We start from the raw sequence: 22,007 nt of genomic DNA on the forward strand, positions 1-22,007 counted from the left end.
GTGTGTGTGTGTGTGTGTGTGTGTGTGTGTGGCCTCGCACACATTCGCTTTGATCCCCGGCTAGGAAATACGAGAGCGAAATACGAGAGCACGGCGGCACACGATGCAGCATAGCGCTGCTCCGCGCCGCGCTGGCTTGGGGTAGATACTCTCATAATCGCACGGCAAATAGAATTATCGCGTTGCTGCGCGCGTGGCCGTGCTGGCAGCAAGCGCACGGGTTATACCGAGTTTTGCTCGTTTCCCCCATTATACGCGTCGTCTGCTAAATGACGCCACACTCCAATCGGATCCCTCTCGTTTCCCTTCGCCCTTCGCCCTCCCGTGCAACCATCCCTCCCTTCCTCCCCCCCCCTCTGTCTCTCTCATTTTCTCGATATATCTGCCAGTCACTCTACTTTTAATCCGGATTTACCTAATTATTTCGCACTGATTAACTGCACGAGAAAAATGTTGCTACTTGACAAGCAATAGGAATAGCGTAAATTTATCTTACAAAAATTGAATGTTTATTTTCTTAGAGTGTGTCAAACTTTCTTCTGAGAAAAATATGAAAATTATTTCTTTATTATTTTTATTATTTTTAACCTGAAAATAGTCACTTGGAGTGTTATATCGTATCTCAGTTGGCGAAAAAATGTAAATTGTAAAACAGTTTTATATGAATATTGTTTAACATATTTTCTTTTTTTTTTTAATAACTATTCTTTACGAATTTTTAAATATATAATTTCATCAAAAATCCTGCAATAGAAAAATGTTATATTTAAATCTTTATTTTTTAAAAATATTATAATAAGCTACTATTAATAATATGCTTACTCTGTTAAATATTGGTTTGGTTTCTATATACATACTTTTTTTTTAGAAAACTGTGATTATATAAATTTATATTCATATCCTCAAATACTAATAAATTGGAAAACAATCGATAATATACAATATGTTATTAACAATAGTCATTTTAATTGGGATGCAAAAATACCTCAAGTGATCGTTTACGTAAAGGATTACTCTTGGGTTAATGCTGTTTATTTCATCAAACAGTAGCAATAAACAATACGAATAATTAGCCGAGATTTTTGTTTTTCACACAAGGAATAATTATAACATAAAACCATAACGTTTTGCCTTTGAAATCGCGATAGATCAGAAATAAAACGACGAACAAAGTTTACAATGAACGCAAATTAAACGAATTAATTGAAATAATGCTTGTCGTTATCGCAATCGATATTCCTATTGCGTTTCATCATACATACGCGATATAATCGACGGAAGCATATTTGTATTTCACCATTAGTCATTTCTCATTAATGTTGAGGTGGTTTGAAAGGCGGGAAGGAGAGAGGAGAGGGAGAGAAAAAAAGAATTAATATCCGGGCTCGGCAATACTCTCAACGGTTTAAACGAAAATAATCCTTGTAACGCTTTGGAATACCTTTTTCGGCCGTCTGGTTAGAGGCAGATACTGGGTCGTAATTGCGCGGGCAATGGAATTATCGCGTTGCACGAGCGCAGTCATTCCCGCGGCCTTCCATTATGCGCGCGCGAATAATGCCGCGCAAAGCCTGATCCTTTCTCGCGAAAACGGCACAAATGTCTGCCGTGGAACGATATCAACGCACACGCTGCCTCGTAATTTTCCACCTAGTCCCCGCCCTCCCCAGGCATTTTTACTCTATGCCATGCGATATGTCGCGGAAGATCCAAAATCAAAGAACATCAGGAGGAATACGCAGATACTCTATTCAAGTAGATCGTATTGGAATTGATTGACTCGATAAAGTCCTGTTTAAAAATTAAAACTAAAACACAACGTTGGGGTGACATCAATTATGATATCTCTCTAATGCCTCGTCTTTTTATTAATAATTAATTAATAATAAGAAAATAAAGAAAAGAATAAGTTTAAGATCATCAGAATTGCAAAAATATTTTTTAATACTCCTCGACGACATTTATCTGCAGTCACAGAGAGAAAATGTAGAAACTGATATAGTATGATATAGTATTAACAAGGACAATCCTCAGATTTACAGCTCAAGTATTAACAAAAATTATGAAAATTTGACAATATATAGAAGATATTTTAATATATAATAAATTATTTTTTTACTGCTCGAATATTCATCATAAAAATAAAATCAAAACTTATTTAAAATACATATATGTATATTATTAGTCTAACATCTAATTTTGACAGTAATTAGTGCTTCTTCTATTTAGTTGATTTATTCATATAATTCTGTTTCTGATCTTAATTATTCTTTAAAAATTAATTTTAACTTTTTATGATGAATTCGGGACAAAAAAATAAGTCTAAAAATTACCACAGTGACTCTAAAATGTACCACAAGACATCTACGCGTTCTGCATCGAGTACCGATTATGAAATATTTTTATTCACGACCACCACGAGCGAAATATTAAAATCGCGGCTGGGCAAAGCCCTTTTTACAAAGTTTTAATTTCCATCGTATTGAAGCTCATCATTGCATAACGCTTGCGCGAGCAAGTCATAAACGTTTAAAACTTGATTTATATCTCTCGCTCTGCGTTCATCGCAATGAGAACAAATTCGCCACCATCGCCACCGCGGTGCGAACGCTTTATTACAGCATGAGCGCATCTAGCACGCCCGCACCTATAATTGGCGCAATTTCGTAAGTGTTTCCATTCAATTTTCTTTTTATTACGTGCTCGCCAGCCGTCCTCTCACTGCCTCGTCGTCGCACGCGTTTCTCATCCTCCTGCACATCGCGGGATACATAACGTTGTTTATGGCCGTTTTGACACGTTTCACGACACCCGGGAGCCCGTGACGCGTTGCAATTTCTTCATCCTTTGAAAGTCCAAGGGAGGGATCGCGTCGGTCGAAAATTATCGCGTACACCATGGACAACGTCTTCCTTTCGTAGTCTTCCTTAGATCTAGTAAAGTAAGTCTTAAAGATGATGCCCTATTCTACACAGTAAAAAACATTTTGTATTTGTGTTAAACATCCACAAATATAGAACGGTCCACTCAAGTCCTTGTTAAAATTTTAAGATGAATTTTTAACACATTGAAGAGTTAATTTAATATATATGATTAGGTTATTTAAATATTTTGTGTTAAATAAATATTTAACATTTCTTAATTCAAAATAATTTATGAATAAGTGAACAAATAACAAAAATAATATATTTTAAAACGTAAATTCTAAAGTAAATAAAAAAAGTGTTAATTTAACATATAACATTATAAATGTTAATGTTACCGAAAAAAATATGCTTTCAGTTTGCTTATAAATTGTGTCAATGTTATATTTTTTTATGTAGCAATTTGTTTATTTACAATAATATTTATGTTATTTTCTAATACATTCACTTGTGTAAGATTAATACAAGATTTAAGTGAAATGTGTTAAATTTAACAAATTTGCCATTTTTGTACTACAAAAATCATAATATACGAGAGCTATATATATGTATACTGGATATCGTAAATTAAATATGTATATGACTGTTATACTATATATGATTCTTATAGTAGAACAGGATAGACATCTTTAGGCTTGCTTCATTAGATCTAAAAAGGGACAAAATTGTTTATTGCTATACATAATCTGTCTAAAAAGTTTCGAGACTGATTTTTCCCTAAATGTATAAGTAACGCCCTTTTCCAACAATTACAGTATCTTTTTCGACTACTTGTACGATTTTTTTCATAACGTTGCAAGCAGTATGTTTCGACAACTGGCCGTGTGGGTTTCATTAGATTTTTCGTTGTAAAAATTTTCGTAATGAAACAGTGGACTGTTGTTTGTTTCAAAGTTCAAATCTGAGGGAGTTGATCAACCCCAGATTTCAATTTTAAAACAAATTTTATGGAGTTAATCTCAAAAGAAACAAAACCAATCAGAGTGAAGGTGATAAAATTCAAAATCAAGATAATATTGATTACTTTTTTATGGTTTTGATTTTCGAGGTTAAAAATATATGAAGAGGGACGCGATTTGATAATATTTTAGACATCCAAGCGAATTGACTTCGAAATAATCTTTAATGTAACGAGCGTTACTTAAGATGACTACTGTAAAAGTTTCCAACAGTTAAAAGAAGTTCTAAGCAGTGCATTGAGATCAGAGGGACTATGTTGAAAGTTTTCATTAATGTATTATAATTTATATATATTTATTTTTCGATTTTCCTGAACCTAGTCTCGTAACTTTTTAGATACATCGTGTATACTTATCAGTAAGAGACCAAACCTGTATCTACGAGTTGCCAGTTATAAACCTGTTTCGCAAAATTTTACGAGCTCCAATGAAAATCATTCTCGTTACTGGGTAACGATCAGGTAACTTTTCCTCTAAGGCAGAAATGTGAAAAGTAAAAATTTTTTTCATTGAAGGTAATGGAGAAATTTTTCACTTTTCATGTTTCAATTTTAGGAAAAAAGTTACATTATCGCCATCCTAATCGCTATGATTACGACAACATTAAATCGATCTCACATCACGAATGTGGGATGTCTGAGAAACGTCGAGTTGATGAACCGCCGCGCTGAGAGTAGTTCACGAGAGGGGATGGAGATAGTAGACTCGAGCGAGAGAATGACTCTCGGGTTTGCATGGCAAATTTCAATCTGGACGATGCTCAGATAACTCGGTTGAATCTTTAACAAGGGTAGCCCGACTGCAGGACAATGAAGAGGGGGAGAGAAGACACAAGGTGGCGAAGAAAAGTGTGCAAAGACGACAACGTTCAGTCGATGCAGAAAGGTGGAAAGGCGCAAAGGGGGGCGACATTGCGATTCAATAAATGATACCACCGGTGGCAATGCGTGACCCCGTTAGAGAGGCACTTTACGGGCCGTTCCGACGACGTGGCCGTAGCCCTCAAAGAGTAATACCGTCCTCTGCGCGCGAGCATCAGCACATCAAAATTTCAGCGACCTTGCTGTGCGCGTCTCTCCAGTTTCTCAGATAAAATCTTTATTCGACGCATCGCGGCGTGAATCGTGGAAATTGCGGGCCGAGCGTCAACCACGCGAGCGCAATCCGGATGTCCCCTCGGAACAGATAACCGCTACGATCTTATCAAATATAACGAAAAAGCATGAGCTACTACATTGCTGCTTTGATAGAAAAGTGAAACTTTTCACAGTTAAAAACTTAGCATCTTTTCAGTATTTAAAAAATTCTGAACTGGAACGTTTTAATTCGGATAATAAATGTGCAATTTCTATAACTTGACACACACACGCACGCACGCACGCACGCACGCACGCACGCACGCACGCACGCACACACACACTTTTCATTTTCTTTTTTCAGAAGATATTAAAGAAAACTATAGAATATTGTGGTCACTTCACCTATCCACTTGAAGTTAAAACCATGTTATGAGTTTTCAAAATTCGAACACTGAACAGTGGACAGCCCTAGTATAATGCAAATTTCATCCCTTATCAGAAATGCGATACTTTTCAAATATGAGCAAATATGAGCTACAAATGTATCGTTTTTCTATAAAAAATATATTAGTTTTCGATTTACTTTCATTATCTAAAAAGTGTTAATTTTTTACTTGTGTCACCTTTTTATCAACGAAGCGTAATGATCAATTAATACCATTTTCAAAAATAATAAAAAATATTTTACGCTACAATTTTGATTGCGAATAGCAATTATCCATAAATAAGAAATTCCACATCGTTTGCAATTCCGCCGAGTCTCGCGCTGGCAAAATATCAAATCCAAGTCGCAAGGGCGAAAGTTTAATCGAGTAGTCATTATGTTTGACCGGATTCGACGGAAACAAAGAAATTGGGAGGGAAAGCGAATACGCGATGCCCGCGCTTGCGCTAATGCTTACGTATGTGTGTATGTGTGTATTCGTGTCGAGAGCGAAAGAGAGAAAGAGAGAGAGGAGAAAGAGAGAGAGAGGGAGAGAGAGATGGAAAGAGAGTAAGAGGGGAGGAGAGAGAGAGAGAGAGAGAGAGCTAATTGCATCGGTAAATCATCCTCTAACCAGGAGGGTGGGAGCCTAGTCGCAGCCACTGGCAACCCTTTATTCTATGTTATTACAGTCTAAAGTTACCCCGTGTAATTGTTGCTGTTTAATTGCAAACTCTAAGTCGTCTCGTTACAGGACGCGCAGCGCTGCGAGTAATTGCCCTCTTCAAATTTACCTACCAACCTGCTTGCTTTTTAGCGGCACGATTGCAGGCGCGCAGGGGTCGCACCGAATATTCCGCATCAGGCATATTTTATCGCGAGCGCGCGTTTTAATTGCGCTCGTACATCATCCACGACACACGCAACGCGATTATTACAACAAATATAATGACCGGACTGAGTGCGCGGCCGTCTCAATTTACTTCTTTGCAATTCCCCTTCTTCGCTTTTCCTCTCCAATCCCGAGACAACGTCGACCGGCTTCTACTCTCGGTCTGCAAACGTCACGCGTCCGCGATTCTTTCCAAAGGATCCCCAATGGCTATCCCCCTCCGTTCGAATTCGTTTTTGATCCTGACGTGCGAGCTACCTTCCCCTTACCCCTTACAGGCCAGTTTCGCCGCGAGTCGCGCGCGACCGGGACGCATTGTCGAAGACAGACAATGCCAGACGATAAAAACGTAAAATTGATGCTCTTTTGTTCACATTGTTTGAGACGCTGCGCAACGTTTGCCACACGCCTGGACGAACCATTGCTATTGGCTTGAAACTACATCCTCCACCTCCGGCTCCTGTATCATATCCCCTATTCTCTCTCCCTCTTTCTGTCGACATTCTCTACCGATAGAACGGCTACAGATTTCCTCTCTTTTCCTACCTGCTCTATCTGCTCTCTCCTGCTCGTTGTTACCTCCCCTCCCACAGAACGAGTCACTTCGTCCGTAAGCCAGTATTGTATCGCTCCACTGGCTTTTGTGCACTCGTTTGTACGCTTCCCGCCATTGAATCGCTACAGGTCTCCGCCGCCTCCTCTCGTTGCCTTATATTGTTTAAATGTCGTACCGGAGATAATTAAAACGATCGACGAAAAAAGATAACGCGCGAATTTGATAGATAATCCACGACGATTGATCTTATTCACTACAATTGATTCTGCTTAATGTTGCGTACCTCGTAAGTCACCGTGGAGCAACATACGATCTATAGGAGTCTTGAAAAGAGTTGATATTAGTGTCTTGTTCGCAAAGATGATCTCAATCAAACGTGAAAATACTCGATATTTGGATATTACGACGTAAATAACTACTGTCTCTTAAAAGACGAAGTAGATGAGACAAAGAAAAAGAGAGAAGGGCGTTTATCCTCGTCCTGAAGCAAGCCCTTTATATCGCTAAGAAACTTATGAAACTTATAAACTTGTATTAGGATACAGAAGAAACTTATAAAGGCAAAATTCAAAACCTATTAAAATTTGGATCTATGCTTAATCTCCCATCAGAGTTCATCGTTCAGTTCGTAATAACTCATTGATTACAAAAAGTCTCAAACCGCGCTAAGATTAAAGAGGTCAATCGATAACGAATATATCGACGAAGTTTTAAGGCCATAGAATGTCAAGATACTCCTGACACACAAACAATAAATGTAAATAAATTTAACTTTGATATATCAGTTTGTAAACTTTCAGATTAATTTTAATTATTTAGTTAAAAGTAACAATTTTATCAATTAAAATAAAATCTGTCAATTACATATTTTAGTTTAGGTTTATTTTATAAATTTTTCAATATTATTAATGTTGTTAATAAATATATTATAATTTTTTTTTCTTTGAATTTCTGTTATTAATTGTATTTCTCACATAGTACGGTCTTAAAAATGTTTAAATTATTATAATTTTATTCTAGATTTCATTTTGTAATTTTTATTTTTCAGATTGATTTTATAATTATTTAGTTAAGAATAATAATTTTATCAATTAAAATAAAATCTATCAATTATATATTTTAGTTACATCTATTTTATAGTTTTTGGCAATTATTATTGATTAATTTTGTTTATAGTTTGACTATGACAAGATTATTTTTTCTCTTTCCTTCCTTCCAAAATTGCTAACAAATGAAATAGAAATATACTACGTCCATTACTATTTCCTTATTTATTATGTTACATAAAACAACGATATTGTAGCGATGAAAAATTTTAATTATTTGTTTTGAATCTTGCTTGTTTTATAAAAACGAATGAAAGATGGTTGAAAAGTGGACAGCATATCGCGCGTTTTGGCAGATGGAGAAGTAAAGTCGCGTGGGGTGCGCGAAGACGTGCCGCGAGGTTTCACGACCAAATCGGTCCAGAAAACGGCAGCGCGAAAGAAAGGAGAGGTCATGGTGCGGAAAGCGCAGGGTGATTTCCCAGCTGACCTGTAAAGCAACCTATCCCCGTTAACCCCTCTCCCTATCAAGTTTGCCTCGCGGACCAGTAGTAGTCTCTTTCACCGTTCGTCGTCTTCACATATGTGTCCACGTGACGTGAAAGACGCATCGCCATGAAAAGGAATAGTAGAAAATAAAGGAGGATGGTAGTTCGGGGTTGAAAGAACAGAAAGCGAGATAGCAAATTCAGTCGATTTGAGTCTTCCGCCGACTGTCCGGCGCTTTACGTCGCGCGGTAATTTTTAATAATTGACAAGCTCCAACGAATTTCGTTTCTATTTTCGAAATTCCGTTGTTAAATACAAGAAAATAGTGCAAATTTTTAAATAATTCTGCGGATATAGCAGCTTGCATAGTACCGAAATAAAATCCGTTCTGTGTATAGCGCTGTATTTCTTTTTATATTTTCTACTCTCTAAATTTTTCAGAATGAAATCTCATTCAAAACGAATGAACTTCACTCCAATTGGTAGTGAAAATACATTCGGAATAGAGTGACATTTCACTTTTCATAAAGAATGTCTGACTACAGTGAATGTTTTCGTTTGGAGTGAAACGTGAGTGTCATCAGAACATGATGAAACATCAGAACATGATATCTTCAGTATGAAACCATTAACTTAGAAAAATATTTATAAACTAAATATACATAGATTCCTTTTTTATCTCTACAAGGAGCGTTGTCGTCATTTCTATATAATATAATATATTTTATATAGAATTTATATAATAACTCAACAAAACACGACATCGACAAGACAATGTGACTCGCTTACTGAACTTTTCGTGCTTGGCGCGTGCACTGTTTCCACCTGTTACAGTGATGTAGAACATATCAGATTCTGCACTCTTTAATTAGGAATGAAAATATTTACTCGCGCGCGCGCGATAACACAGAGTGGAAGAATTCACTTCACACTGCACTATTAGATATCGAAGGAGCAATAGCCCAATCCGTTGAGTTTAATAACATTTTATTTTATCTTTAACTTCCATGTGCGTCCAAATGTATAAATCAATCCATTTTTCTGTAGTTATTTTTAAACTAAATAACGTCCATATTAACGTATTAGTAAATAATAAACTTGAGTGATAAGAAATTTGAGTCAAATTTAATACATTTTTTAAAATTATTTAACTACATTATTTTAATTAAACGACATATTAAGAGCAGTGGCGACCTATAGAAAAAAAAATGATTAAAAATATAAAATTAGATATAACTTAATACTATAAATTTAACGATATATATGAATGAAAAGTTATTCTAATTTTAGTGATTCGTTAATCACTCTAATTTTCAAGTGGAATTTCACTCCAAGAAATTTAGAGAGTACATTTAAAATAAGACTATCACAAATTCACAGTCTAAACCGAGGAAAAGGTACGAGAAAACGAGGAGAATCTCACTAAAAGAAAGACCGAATCTAATAATAAAGATAATTCTAGAATCTCGGCTAATAGAGTCGGAGCTAGTAATGTAATAAAGGTAATACTGTCATTCGCACTCACCGATGAGTGCACTGCTGGCAGGCGAAACAGTCGAGATGATAGACGTTCGTTCTGGCCCTCATGACCATCTCGAACGCCGGTATTTGCTTATTACATGCCGCGCAGCATCCCGTGTTCCCGAAGAGCCTGAGGTAGTCCCTCTTACAGAGGATAAGATTAGCTTTGGTGTAGAGGGTAGAGCCGACCTCGCCTAACCTACAGTCGCAGCATCCGCACTTGAGGCAGTCCTCGTGCCAGTAGAGGTCCAGGGCCTTGAGGAGGTACCTGAAGGACCGACCGTAGTTTTCGTTCTTACCGGCCGTTAAGTTTTGAAAATATCTCTCTTATCTTGATATTTAACATAGATTTATGCAAAAGCATTGACTAAACATTTTAAGCGAAGTGAGAGAGGGCCGCTTTAGATCAGAGAGCGATATCTACATTCTTGCGACAAAATATTGAATATATAACAGATTTATTAATAAAGAAAAGGCGAGAGACGGAGACAGTGTTTTCTTTAAGAGTACAGATCATGCAAAAATGCATTGTATATACGTGTCGTTCGTTTACCTCTCCGTAATTGTCTTCCCGCAGCCGGCGCACTCCTGCTGCGTCGAACCATTTTTATTCGTCTCGGATTTGCTCACGTCCATAGTCATCGTGATCTCAACTATGGCGCCGTCTGGAACAGCAAATCAAATCGCTACAATTATACTGTTAAATATTAAAGGATCGAGTTCAAATTAAATCCTTAAATAACGTGTTGCTATTTTTAATTTCCAAGTGTCAAAATGTATTATTTTAATACAAAACATATGGTTAAAAAACGATATATAATAAACTTATTTCTGTGTTTATGTTGCATTGCTAGTTTCAAACTAAACACCATTCATGCAAACTTATGCCCTTAATAAATAATAAATTAAATTTGAACCAAATTTAATATATTCTTTTGTTTAATTTCATTGTTTTAGTTAAATTGATGATATATTAGGTAGAAATAGTGACAACCTATAGGAGTAATTAAAAAATACTCAAATTAGATAATTTGACAGCACGAATTTAATACTGTATATTCCTCTGTATTGCTAAAAAAAAAAGAAAGAAATATCCGCGCGCGAGAGATAGATTCTTCTCTATTTTTTCCAATTCCCTAGTCCTCAACTATAGCTATGAAAACAACACCAAGGTTCTAAAATTAATGATTATATCAAAATCAATATTATGAGTTATTAATATATTTTCAAAGATATATACTACATAATATTTTATTATTCTTCTCATGTTTGTTATAATATCTTAAACTAGATTTCTTAAACTGTCCTATTTGAAGTACAAAAAGCAATCAACCTCCGCCTTACGGCGATTGATAAAGGGAGGTTCAAAGTATTTTTGCCATTTAGAATCTCATAGTACCAATCATACAACCATCTAAAATATTCGCGTTCCAAACGGCTTGTTGCTATAATCGAAGTTTAGCATTAGGGTAGAGCGGGGCTATTTGAGCATAGGGGCAAGTTGGTCAAATGCAAATATCTAAATAACTAAAATATATGTAGATACGTCTATGCTTGCGTAATGTAGCACAAAGACAGAGATTATTGTACCTTAATATAATAATCTGTGTCCAGCTATTAACAGCCAAATACGTACGCTTTTTCGTTTTTGTATATCAAAAGTAAAATTATTAGGTGAGTATTCTTTTTGGTCTACATGGTAATTAGAGCGATTGATAATCAAATGTGTTTTTTAGATATAAGTTATTATCGTATTTTTTAACTTTAATGTTTAAGTTGCTATTTTATTTATGGTTTTTCAGTTATAAAAAGGTATTTCAGTCAACACCGATATGGGGCTTGTTGGGCCAGTACCTCATAACTAACCTTATAAACTCAGCTGCTTAAATGAAATCTGTCTTTATCAATGCTTTTTATTCTATGTCAACGATTAAACATATATTTTACAGTCAACGATTAAATATATTATATATTTTACGTTTAATTATTATTATAAAGAGTAAAGATTTTAGTTTTTCTAATTTTGTTAATTAAAGCATTTAAAAAGAAAGAATATTACAAATTATTATATTTAAGATGCAAATAATAAAAATTTGATTAATATACATATAATCCTTTCATGTTTTTAATAATATATAACCTCATTAAACGGTTACCTTCATGGCTCAATTTATCCTTCGAGGATGCTCAACATGCCCCATAGGTGGGGCATATTGGTCCACTTTGCATTCTTGTAATTAACGTAATTTTTTTCTTATTTACGAGATATATTAAGGATTTATAAGTATTTAATTATTGAGCCAGATGAACATGCAACATTTTAAAGCATTTACCATTAATCTATCATAATTGTGTGAAGATTTATAATAATTTAAAGAAAAAGTGTCACAACTAGCCCTGCTCTACCCTACGATAAAATTTAAAATAAACAATATTAAGTGAAAACAAATCGAGAAAAGTTCAACACAAATGAGTGAAGAGAGCCATTCGATCAAGGCGAGTCTTAGTGCCTAATATTTGTAATATGAGTTTTTAGAATTGATTTCCAGTTCAAGCAAACACACGCGATTATTTATCTGTTTTGAAACACAATTCTATAGACTGAAGCTGGAATACGTAATATCACAAATTAAACTGATAAGGAATATTACTGATACTAATAAACATATTCAAAACACTAAAGAATTTATTGTGAAAAATATCAATCGGAATTCGAAGCTGGATCTCCCAAAATCTGTACGTCTTATCAATTCAAGTTAATTGAAATTTAAAATAATCACTAGATACCTAAAACTTACAAGCAAAATAAAATTCTCAACAAAGCGACAGGAGTTCATGGACTAAGAAAAATACTTGTGCTCGCGCGACGAAAGAATTATATATACGGCGTCATTTCGAAGTGTCTCAAAATTTGATTTCCCGAGTTAATGAGAACCTTACTCGCGCATTCAGACGGTTCGTATACATCCGCGCGTGTTTTTAAGGGGCGACACACCGCGAACGTTTGGCGTGCAGTGCATGCGTATTCCGCCCGTTACAAGCGTCTCCGACCGTCGTAAGTGGCTGACAGCACGCAATAATTAGTGCGACTAATTGGAACCGTGCCTGCCGCTCGTTCTCGCGCACCCAGACTCCAATAAGCACCGACGCGCTACGTCACGAGCGCCTCCGGAATCTTTCATGGTGCATAAAACATTTCTTTTTTGTTTCGCTCTTACTCTTCTCCCTTTTCTCTGTTCTTTTCGTCTACCGACATCCGAAACAGCCCGTCTTTCAACCATCCCGCGGAGCATTCGCGCTGGGCGAGCATTTTTCGGGCAAAAATAAATTTCTTTACAGCGCCAATTATTTTAACCGCATTTCGTGCTTACAAGTGGGAAACTAAAAGCGTTATCCTACCTAAGATATACTATAAACTGTGCTACTTTAAACTTTAACCTTTGCGTCCCACTCGGGAAAGTTAACAATGAGTAATTGATTCCGTGTGTTTGTTTGTTTCGTGTAAAATCACATAAAATTTCTATTTTATATTTCAAATTCATACAATAAAACGAGCGACAATGATATATTTTAATTGTATCTTTTAATTCTCGTAAATCACGGAACTGCAGATGGCGTACGAAATGTCATCGTTTGGTTTAAATATAACACACTTATGATGTGAATTTGGACACCGATGAGAATAAATCTAATTGAACAAGACAAATCCTATATTTGCGCTTAAAATGGATCTTAGTACTTAAATATTTTTATGTGAATTTATATACATATATATCTGATTCTACTTAAATATTTTTCGCATTAAACTTTGCGCAGATTTACTCTGTTAAATCTATAGTGTCAAATTTAATCCAACGTGAGTCGCTACTGCTCCTACTCAATCATATTATTATTTTATACTAAAACAATGATTATATTTGACATTATACAGTGTCAAGTTGACACTATATAGTGTCAAATTGACACGATAGTGTCATATATAAAGTTTTGGTAAAAAATAACGATATATTTAGTAGAAGCAGTGGCGACGTTAGGTTAAATTTGACACTATAGATTTAATAGTGTATGATTCGTAACATTTAGATTAATAATATTCTTGGTAAAGATGTTCATTAGCATTAAAAATTATTAAATTGTTTGTCAATTTAATAAGTGATATTACTACTCTGGTTTTATTCACGATTGCATTTTAAAATCGAAAAAGATTTTGACGCGCAATTTGCAAAATCAGATATGTACATAAATTCGGACAGAAATATTTCAGCACTGACATCCACCTTATATATTATATATTATATCGCCTTATATATTATATCCGACCGAATATTTCTCTTGTTTAATAACATATTTAATTTTAACAAAATTAGTACACTGAGGGAAAAATTTATTAAATTTTAATAAATAGTTGTTTGAATAGTTCTAGCAGAATATTTACTTACGGTAAATAAATATTTAGATAAATGAAAAAAAGGTTCTTATATCTTCTAATAAATATGCATTTACATTTAGTAAATATTCCGCTAGGACTATTCAAAGAAACATTTATAAAATTTAATAAACTTTTTTTCTCAGTGTGTAGAATTAATAGATATAGGATTACTAAAGCCTGAATAACTAAATGATGCGACATTTCGTGCGCCACACTGTAAATTGTCTCCGAGACATTTTCTCAACCGCGAGTTACCCGCGATTTATACTGTCACCAAGCGATTGAGTTAAAAATGCGATTGTATTCGATTTAGGTCGTTGCGTCCGCGCGAAGATCGCAAGAACGCAGTTATGTTCTTCCGAGGTGATCCGCGTAACACTTGGCGAGCGAGGGTGACGTATGGGGGTGGCGGCCGACAGCCCACTTTGCTTTCGCCGCCACCGCTACCGCCACCGCCACCACCGTTGCCGTTCAGTACGACGACGAGCGGGCGGACGCGCGGCGGGGGCTTAATTAATTAGCCGGATACTTTGAGTAACAATCCATTATTACATACAAACATCCTCGGCCTCGGGGCCGAGCTGCAGCTTTATGCTGCTAATTGGCCTTCTCAAAGCCGGGAGACCCGGGCACGAGTTATAAACGCCACTCCGTCCCTCCCTGGCCCCTCGCGACCCGCAGCCACCACACCGCACTGCTGCCCCGCTCTCTCACTCCAATTTTCTCTCTCGCTACCACTCGCCAACCCCTTTTCTCTCTCCGTCTCTCACCTGTCCTTCTCTATCTCGTTATCTCTCCCTATCCTTTTCCTTCCTTCGTCTCCCCCGTCCCATCACTGCATCACTTCACCCGCGTGCTCTGCAATACACGTAAAACGCATACAATCGTGCGGATACGCTCTCGCCCACTCTCGACCCCATCCCTTCGCGCTCGCACACATGCACTAAGACAAAATGGATGAGAGAAGTGGAGGAAATAGGTGAGAGAGTGCGAGAGTGGACGGAAGGAAAGAGCAAACGAGAGTCGGACGAGAGAAGGAGAAATGCAAGGGACGGGAGGAGATAGCGGGGGTTGGACGGATAGCGCTAATAACGCGCTCGTGACGCAAAAAAAAGGAAGAAGTATAATTGCCAGCCCTCGTGGCAGGTATTTTTCAAATAGGACCCCGTCCGTTAATTGGAGGGCAAATTAAAGAGGCGCCGCCGAGGAAAAAAACATCATCCCCCCCTCCGCTTCGTTTCCTCCCGCGGTGCGCCTCCCACGTCGGTATATCCAAGCCGCCTCGTCAAACGATCCGTACGCTTCGTTTTCTCTGGATCTAGTTTTTTTTAATGATTCTCCTCCCTTAGTCCGATTGACATCACGATGGAATTAAAAAAAAAGCGCGCACCGTGCGACGCATCGCGAAAAGACGCGGTTAACGATGATGGTTTTTAAGCCCTTTTCCCGATTCGGGGTAAAAAAAAACTCGGTAATGCTAATTGCGCGATTGATAATCGATTGCTTGGAATAAACCCATCCGATGAATAAGAATGTAGATGAATTCGCGACCAAGAGAATCTCATGTGTCTAGTCTCTGTATTTTGCGAACGCTTATAGCCACGCATGCATCATATCTGATCGCGATGGTTACGAGAGATATGTATACAATAAAAAATGGATGTTACTTTACCATTTTCATTGGCAAATAGCGAATGTCGAAATTGCCGATGCTCGCGAGTAAATTAAAAGTTCGGTGCATAGGTACCAAAATACCAAACAAAAAAATCAGGGTGAAATTAATCATTCGCGTCGGTGAAAAATTTCGAGCCTGTTGCTGCGAGAATTCGCACATCCGTACGTTGATTAAAATTACTCGCCTGTCGCAATCATAAGTTTATTCGGATTCGTTCGAAAAACGAATGAATTTATATAAAAAAACGATGAATCTAAAAACAATTAAATTAAAGGGCATTTACCACGAGCGCTCGATGTCTAATAGCGATTTAAATCTTCTTCCGAAGTCAAAACTTAAAATTACATTCAATTCTAATTTCTAAAATTATAATACATTCAATTCTAGACGTTTCGACCTCATCGGACCATCATCAGTATATAACTAAAATTAACATATAATCCTATTACAATTGATTGAGTATCTTCTTTTCTTTACATGTTATATAATCCGTTGTTCTTTTTGTTTTTCATATACAATTTTTCTTGTTAACCGATGTTATCTAATTGTTGTACTTGTATGATGAATCTAAAATCGGTGAAATATTAATCTATAAAAAAAAATGAAAATTTTTCATTTTTCATTTTCTTGGAAGCTTATATTTCTGAAAGAGAATGTCAGATTAAGCGGCTGAAAAAGTTTCTTAACACTAGAAGTACCGAGCGGTCCATATTGATCCCGTTTCTATCTTTTAGATTATTTAATACAGCTTTGGTAAAAAATATTAAGCACTTATATTTTTTCCATTTGGAGTTCTTTTACTTGCATTGTTTATCTATATCTATTGGTTACCGAGATATATGCATAAATTTAAAGAATTCTTGAAACATAATTTACAGCAAATTCCATAAATCAATTTTTGATCTAAAATTTTACATAACATGTTTAATAAAGTGCCTATTTTTGGCCAAGGCTATATAATATTTCTTATGTAAAAGATAAGAGTCTAAAATATTTTTACTTTTCAATATTTATGTTCTTTATACTGATGAAATATTCGGTTTTTCATCACTGTCTTTTGTTTTCGTAATAATTTATTCACTCGGTTCTTTTAAGAAAGGATTGAGTGTTGATACTTCTAATGTTAAATCGATATTAAAACAAAATATATATTTAGAAATTTATATAAAAGTTCCCTAAAAAATCAGAAAGAAGGCCTGTAATTTTTCTTGTTGCGAACGCTAATGTGATATTGAGACTTGTTTGCCACGCCGAGTGATCGGTGGGCTGTACGTAACGTAATACAATACCCGTTTCGGGTATTGTATTATCTCGTGACGGATGTCGTCAGCGCGGACAATGTCGATACTTCGATCGCTTATAAAACAAAATTGCAAAAAAACGAATTTCGCTCGACGCGATTTACGGTGTCTTTTACTACTGCCGGTCTTATGGAAATTAGACTCTTTACTGCAGCGATATCTTCTCGGATCTCCCCAAGAATTTTCAGAGATCTTTTAAAACGCAGCGATCTCGTCATAAACATGCGCCACGTCAGACAGGAAATGTCGCGTATTCAGTCCGCGATAAGACACTTGGTAACATATCGCTCCCTTATTTCAAAAGTGACACGACTATAAAATGTGATTTGCGAGTTATTACCATAAATTTAATAAATATTACCTTATCAATCATCAAAAGTAAATTAACTTCATAAAAAATTATCAAAATTATCACAACTTAAAAAAGATGGTTGAAAAAGAACATTGCAAATCAAATATCGCTACTCAAAAAGGCTAGATTTTTAAGAGTTGAAACGAAAATAACATTTGATGATGTTAAGAATATATCCTTTTTGCTAATATTATTTAATTAATAATTTTCTGTCAAGTTGAAAAATAGTTTTTCCTATTTTCTGGAAAACTTATTACATATTTTTTTCAATTGTCACTTTTGAAATAAGGAAGAGTGATTCTTAAAAGTTTCTGGTCAATGTATAATTTTATGATAATTTTCGTCAATCTGTTTTTCAGCTTACATTATTATAAATTCATAAAATTCTTATCATAATCAACTTAAGAACAATATTTTAAATACAAGAATGTATATTATATATTATAGTTATATACTAAATCTTTATTTATGAAAATTCTTTACCTGAATAATACATATAATAAAAGTACTCATTGGCTGGAAATTTTTGACAGCCACTATATATAATATAATAAAAAACGTTAATAATAAAAATTCTTCTGATATTTATGTACCATCGATGGTTGGTATTTGCTGGATTATATTTGGGTACTGAAAACTAGCAGTCATCGTTTTATTTCTACGAGGAGAAGGTCTCGGAGAAATTCGATTCTTCGCCGATAAAATCGGTCTCACGTCGGGCGCGCTGTGCGACATTTCTCGTCTGCGCGTTTTCTCATCTGAGATAGCATAATCGTAAAATGGCAAACTGATTTCGAGCGGTTTTTCCGTGTCGGCGCGAACGGTCAATTGCTGCTCACCCCTCAAACATGAACGAATCTCGATCGGAACGCTGATATTCGATTGTGAAATCAGTAACGGAGTGTACGATTTTTTATTCGGTCAATATAAGGGGCACCCTTCCGAGATTACGAAATTGCTCTAACAGCAATATGGGAGAAATTCACCCCCGCATCTCCTGTCGCGCTTCCAAGCTACCCTCCCAACTCGCCGTTTCCCGCCGTCCGTCTATCCCGGGGATTCCGTCGGAGCGGACACAGGGCCGCTCTAGGTGGTTTAATAAAAATGTCAAATATAAAGTAGCCGGTGGGGACGGACGTTTAGGAAATAAATAAATGTAAAAGAAAACTCGAGAGTGGAGTGGAGGAAAGGAAAGACCGAGAGCACGCGGGATGGACAAATACGTAGACGGATATACGTAGGAAAAAGGCGACGGCGACGGAGAGGGTGAAGTCGTCTCGTGGGAGGAATGGGAGTATAGTGGACTCAATATATTATTACGGTTAAAGGTCAGCGTGACGTACTCGGCTGACCCAAACTGTGAGTGACTGCACTCGCCAATTCAATCGGAAGTCGCTTTCTTACGTCGAAACTCGTCGAAGATGCTCAATAAAATATGGTGCCCTGCCGGTAACACAATGCGGCAGAACGGACGGATACAGAGAGAAGTCCGTTTATTAATATCCCCGGATTGGAAAATCCTCTAAGAGGGGAAATCGAGGAGAAGGGATGGGCAAGCAAACACGACTGTAATTTCGGGGCTTGATAATGATCCGACGGCCCTCTCTTCCTCCCGGGCTGTGGCTCCCGTGTCATTATACTATGAAGTGGAGAGACTGCTAATTAGTCATTAGCGTAGGAAAAAGACACCCTCAACTAGTGCTGCTGCAGCTGCGGGACGGCGGGCAATTCTACCCCGACGACGGTGAGGTTGACGGCGATGGCGTGGATAGTGCACGGCAAACTTGGGCAAACAGGGTGTAGCTGCGCTGGCCTACGTCTAATTGGACCCTAGCGACGTAAGTTCCACTAATTGAGACCGGCCTCGTAACTATCAACACCGCTACAAGGGTCCGTTCGTAAATTCTGAATGGACGAGCAACGATAACGATACGGATATACCGCCTTCGCTGATTGGGTGAACACGAGGCGAAACTACGTCGCGGGCGTTGCGCGAGCTATCCTAGTCATAGTCGTCGTCGACGTCGTCGTCGCCGGATGAGAGATAATTACAAGTTGTAAATTTACTATATTACTACGGTTAATGAGGGCGCGCGTAATTAGAACGAGTACTTGTTCCCCGCGCTGCGCATTTCAAACTATGCAGGTAATGGTCGATTAATTAATAGTCCCCGGCGACCGGAGCTTAAACCGCGCCGTAGACGGGCGCGACTAATTGTGACTTCCTCGTGCGTGTGATATTTTGGAGACGAGAAATAAATTATTTCTTAACTCTTCTCCTTATATCTTGGGGATCTCCAAATTGCGGAGACACGGCGGCGGTCGAAGGACGGTACGCCGAAATAAAGGCAAAGAAATGAGTCCGACGAAAAAGAAATGTAAGCGAAGAACGATGAGAGAAGCAGCAAAGCAGAGCCAAATTTTAATTTCGTCTCTGACAAAGCGAGAGAGGCTACACGGCGAGAAGCTGCTCGGGTCCTTCAGGACCACGGTATTCCATCCTTCAGGATCATTATATCGCCAATTAGAAGATAGCGGAGCACGGCGTCGCCTAACAAGCTTCCTGGGGGGGAAAGTTGGGTGGCCGGAGGGAGAGGAGGGCACAGGCAGAGAGGGCGAGGACAGAGACCTACTCTCGCGTTATACGACTATCGTACCGGTGCGGCGTAGCGTGGAACGGAACGGCGCGGAGTGGCGCCGCGACGCCTCGCGTCTCTCGTTGGCACCACCGCTATAAAATATTCACTGCAACTCGATGCTCCTGACCGGGCCGGCGCCGCACTACGGTATAATTAAGACGCACGTGAGATCGTCTTGACGATGCCAATTGTGTTCGTTACGGGATAAGGGTGAGCCTTGGAGCGCGGTATGGCATGCAGAAGGGGAGTATAATATCGATCCGAACTGCGAGAAACCGAAATGACAAAAGAACAAAATACGCCGGACGAAACTTGATCGCAAAAAGAGTCTCGTTTCTATCATTTCGCGTATGACGTTGTCAGTTCTAATAAATTTTTTTTTAATACCGTACTTTTTCTTCTTAAAAAAATCTTGTGGAATCTTAAAATATTAATATAATACAAATGTGTAAATGTACATGTGTATACGGCTTGGATTTTTTTTTATCTTCCACATAAAGTTCTTTCATATTTTAATCGCGACGGCTCTAGTTTTTGAAAGTGACAAACACCTCACTATGATGGTTAGAAATCGAAGAAACATTTGTTTTATCGAGAATAGATTTACGGTGATTTGTGCATTTGAACAATGATATTTTTCGTACATTCGCAAATATTCATATTAAAACACTTCACCATGATGCTTAAGAATCGAAGAAACTTTTGATATCGAAGGTAGATTCATGAGGATCTATGTATGTGTATGCGTTTTATAAACAATTTTGCAAATATTCATCAATGTGAGTCGACGAAGACAGCCTCGTCGTTCTCGGTCGTTCCGAACAATCGTTCTTCTCCCGGAAACAACGCGAATGTATACCAAAGGCATCGCCACGCAGGAATCGTTTCGAAGTCTTCCCGAAGGGACGAGAGAGAAAGAGAGAGAGAAATCGACGTAGTAGCGCGGTAGCGATACACTTTTCTCCGTAGGCAATATTCATAAATCACCCTTCAGATCGCTCCCGCCCTTGCCGCGTTTCATCCCCTCCTCTTCCTCGTCCGCTTTCCCATCCCTCTTATATACGCTTAGAATATAAGCACCAGTTTTCTTTTTTCACCGAAGGGATGCAGTGCCGGGGTCAACTTCCCGTCCGTTCCTCCCCGCGCGATTCCCTCAACCTCAGTCCTCCTCACTCTCCGAAAGTCCGTCCAAAAGGGGAAGGGGTGGTCGGCGAGACGAGGGCGGTTGGAAAGGCGCGGAACCATAGACGAGGAACGAGTCAGTCCTGCGGTGGTGTGGGACTCGCTGAGAAGGGGTGGTCTCAGATTCTATTAAGATCTCAGTAAGTCTTGTTACACGGGGAGGTCACGCCGCAAATCTCGCAATAAAACAGCCACCGGTATAACACCGATTCGGGGACCGTCGTCGTCTACTAGTGCAGCCAACTCCCGTCGCTCCTCCGTCGTTGGCGACATCGCGCGCGTGTTCCCTCGTATACATATACCGAAACTTCCCTGCGGTGTGTTCCAAAGGGAGAGGGGGAGTGAGCAGAATTTATCTGCGGCACGCAGTATTCCGGAAGAGGAAAATCTCTGGTAATCCGAGCTCGAGACCGCAATTAGCTTTTTAGAATCGTTAACTCTATTCGCCGTTCAATCTACACTGTTTTTAAACAATAAGAAATATTTGCTATTTTCGTATTGACATTCATATTGATATATATATTGTATAACATTGGCAT

The 22,007-nt window shown here is 37.8% G+C and overlaps 1 protein-coding gene across 1 annotated transcript in view; it reads right to left on the bottom strand.

Moving 5' to 3' along the window:
* LOC108720417 (LIM domain only protein 3) overlaps positions 1-22,007 on the bottom strand; it is a 33,321-nt gene that overhangs the window by 5,410 nt on the left and 5,904 nt on the right. Inside the window, exons 2-3 of the mRNA XM_018444415.1 lie at positions 10,444-10,555; positions 9,895-10,158 (exon numbers count right to left, since the gene is read on the bottom strand). Of these exons, the coding sequence (XP_018299917.1) occupies positions 9,895-10,158; positions 10,444-10,532 (353 nt within the window). The 5' untranslated portion in view covers positions 10,533-10,555. The remainder of the gene's footprint in view (positions 1-9,894; positions 10,159-10,443; positions 10,556-22,007) is intronic.

Source organism: Mycetomoellerius zeteki, unplaced genomic scaffold (assembly GCF_001594055.1).
Source record: "Mycetomoellerius zeteki isolate Tzet28-1 unplaced genomic scaffold, Tzet1.0 scaffold15, whole genome shotgun sequence".
Taxonomy (NCBI): Eukaryota; Metazoa; Arthropoda; class Insecta; order Hymenoptera; family Formicidae; genus Mycetomoellerius; species Mycetomoellerius zeteki.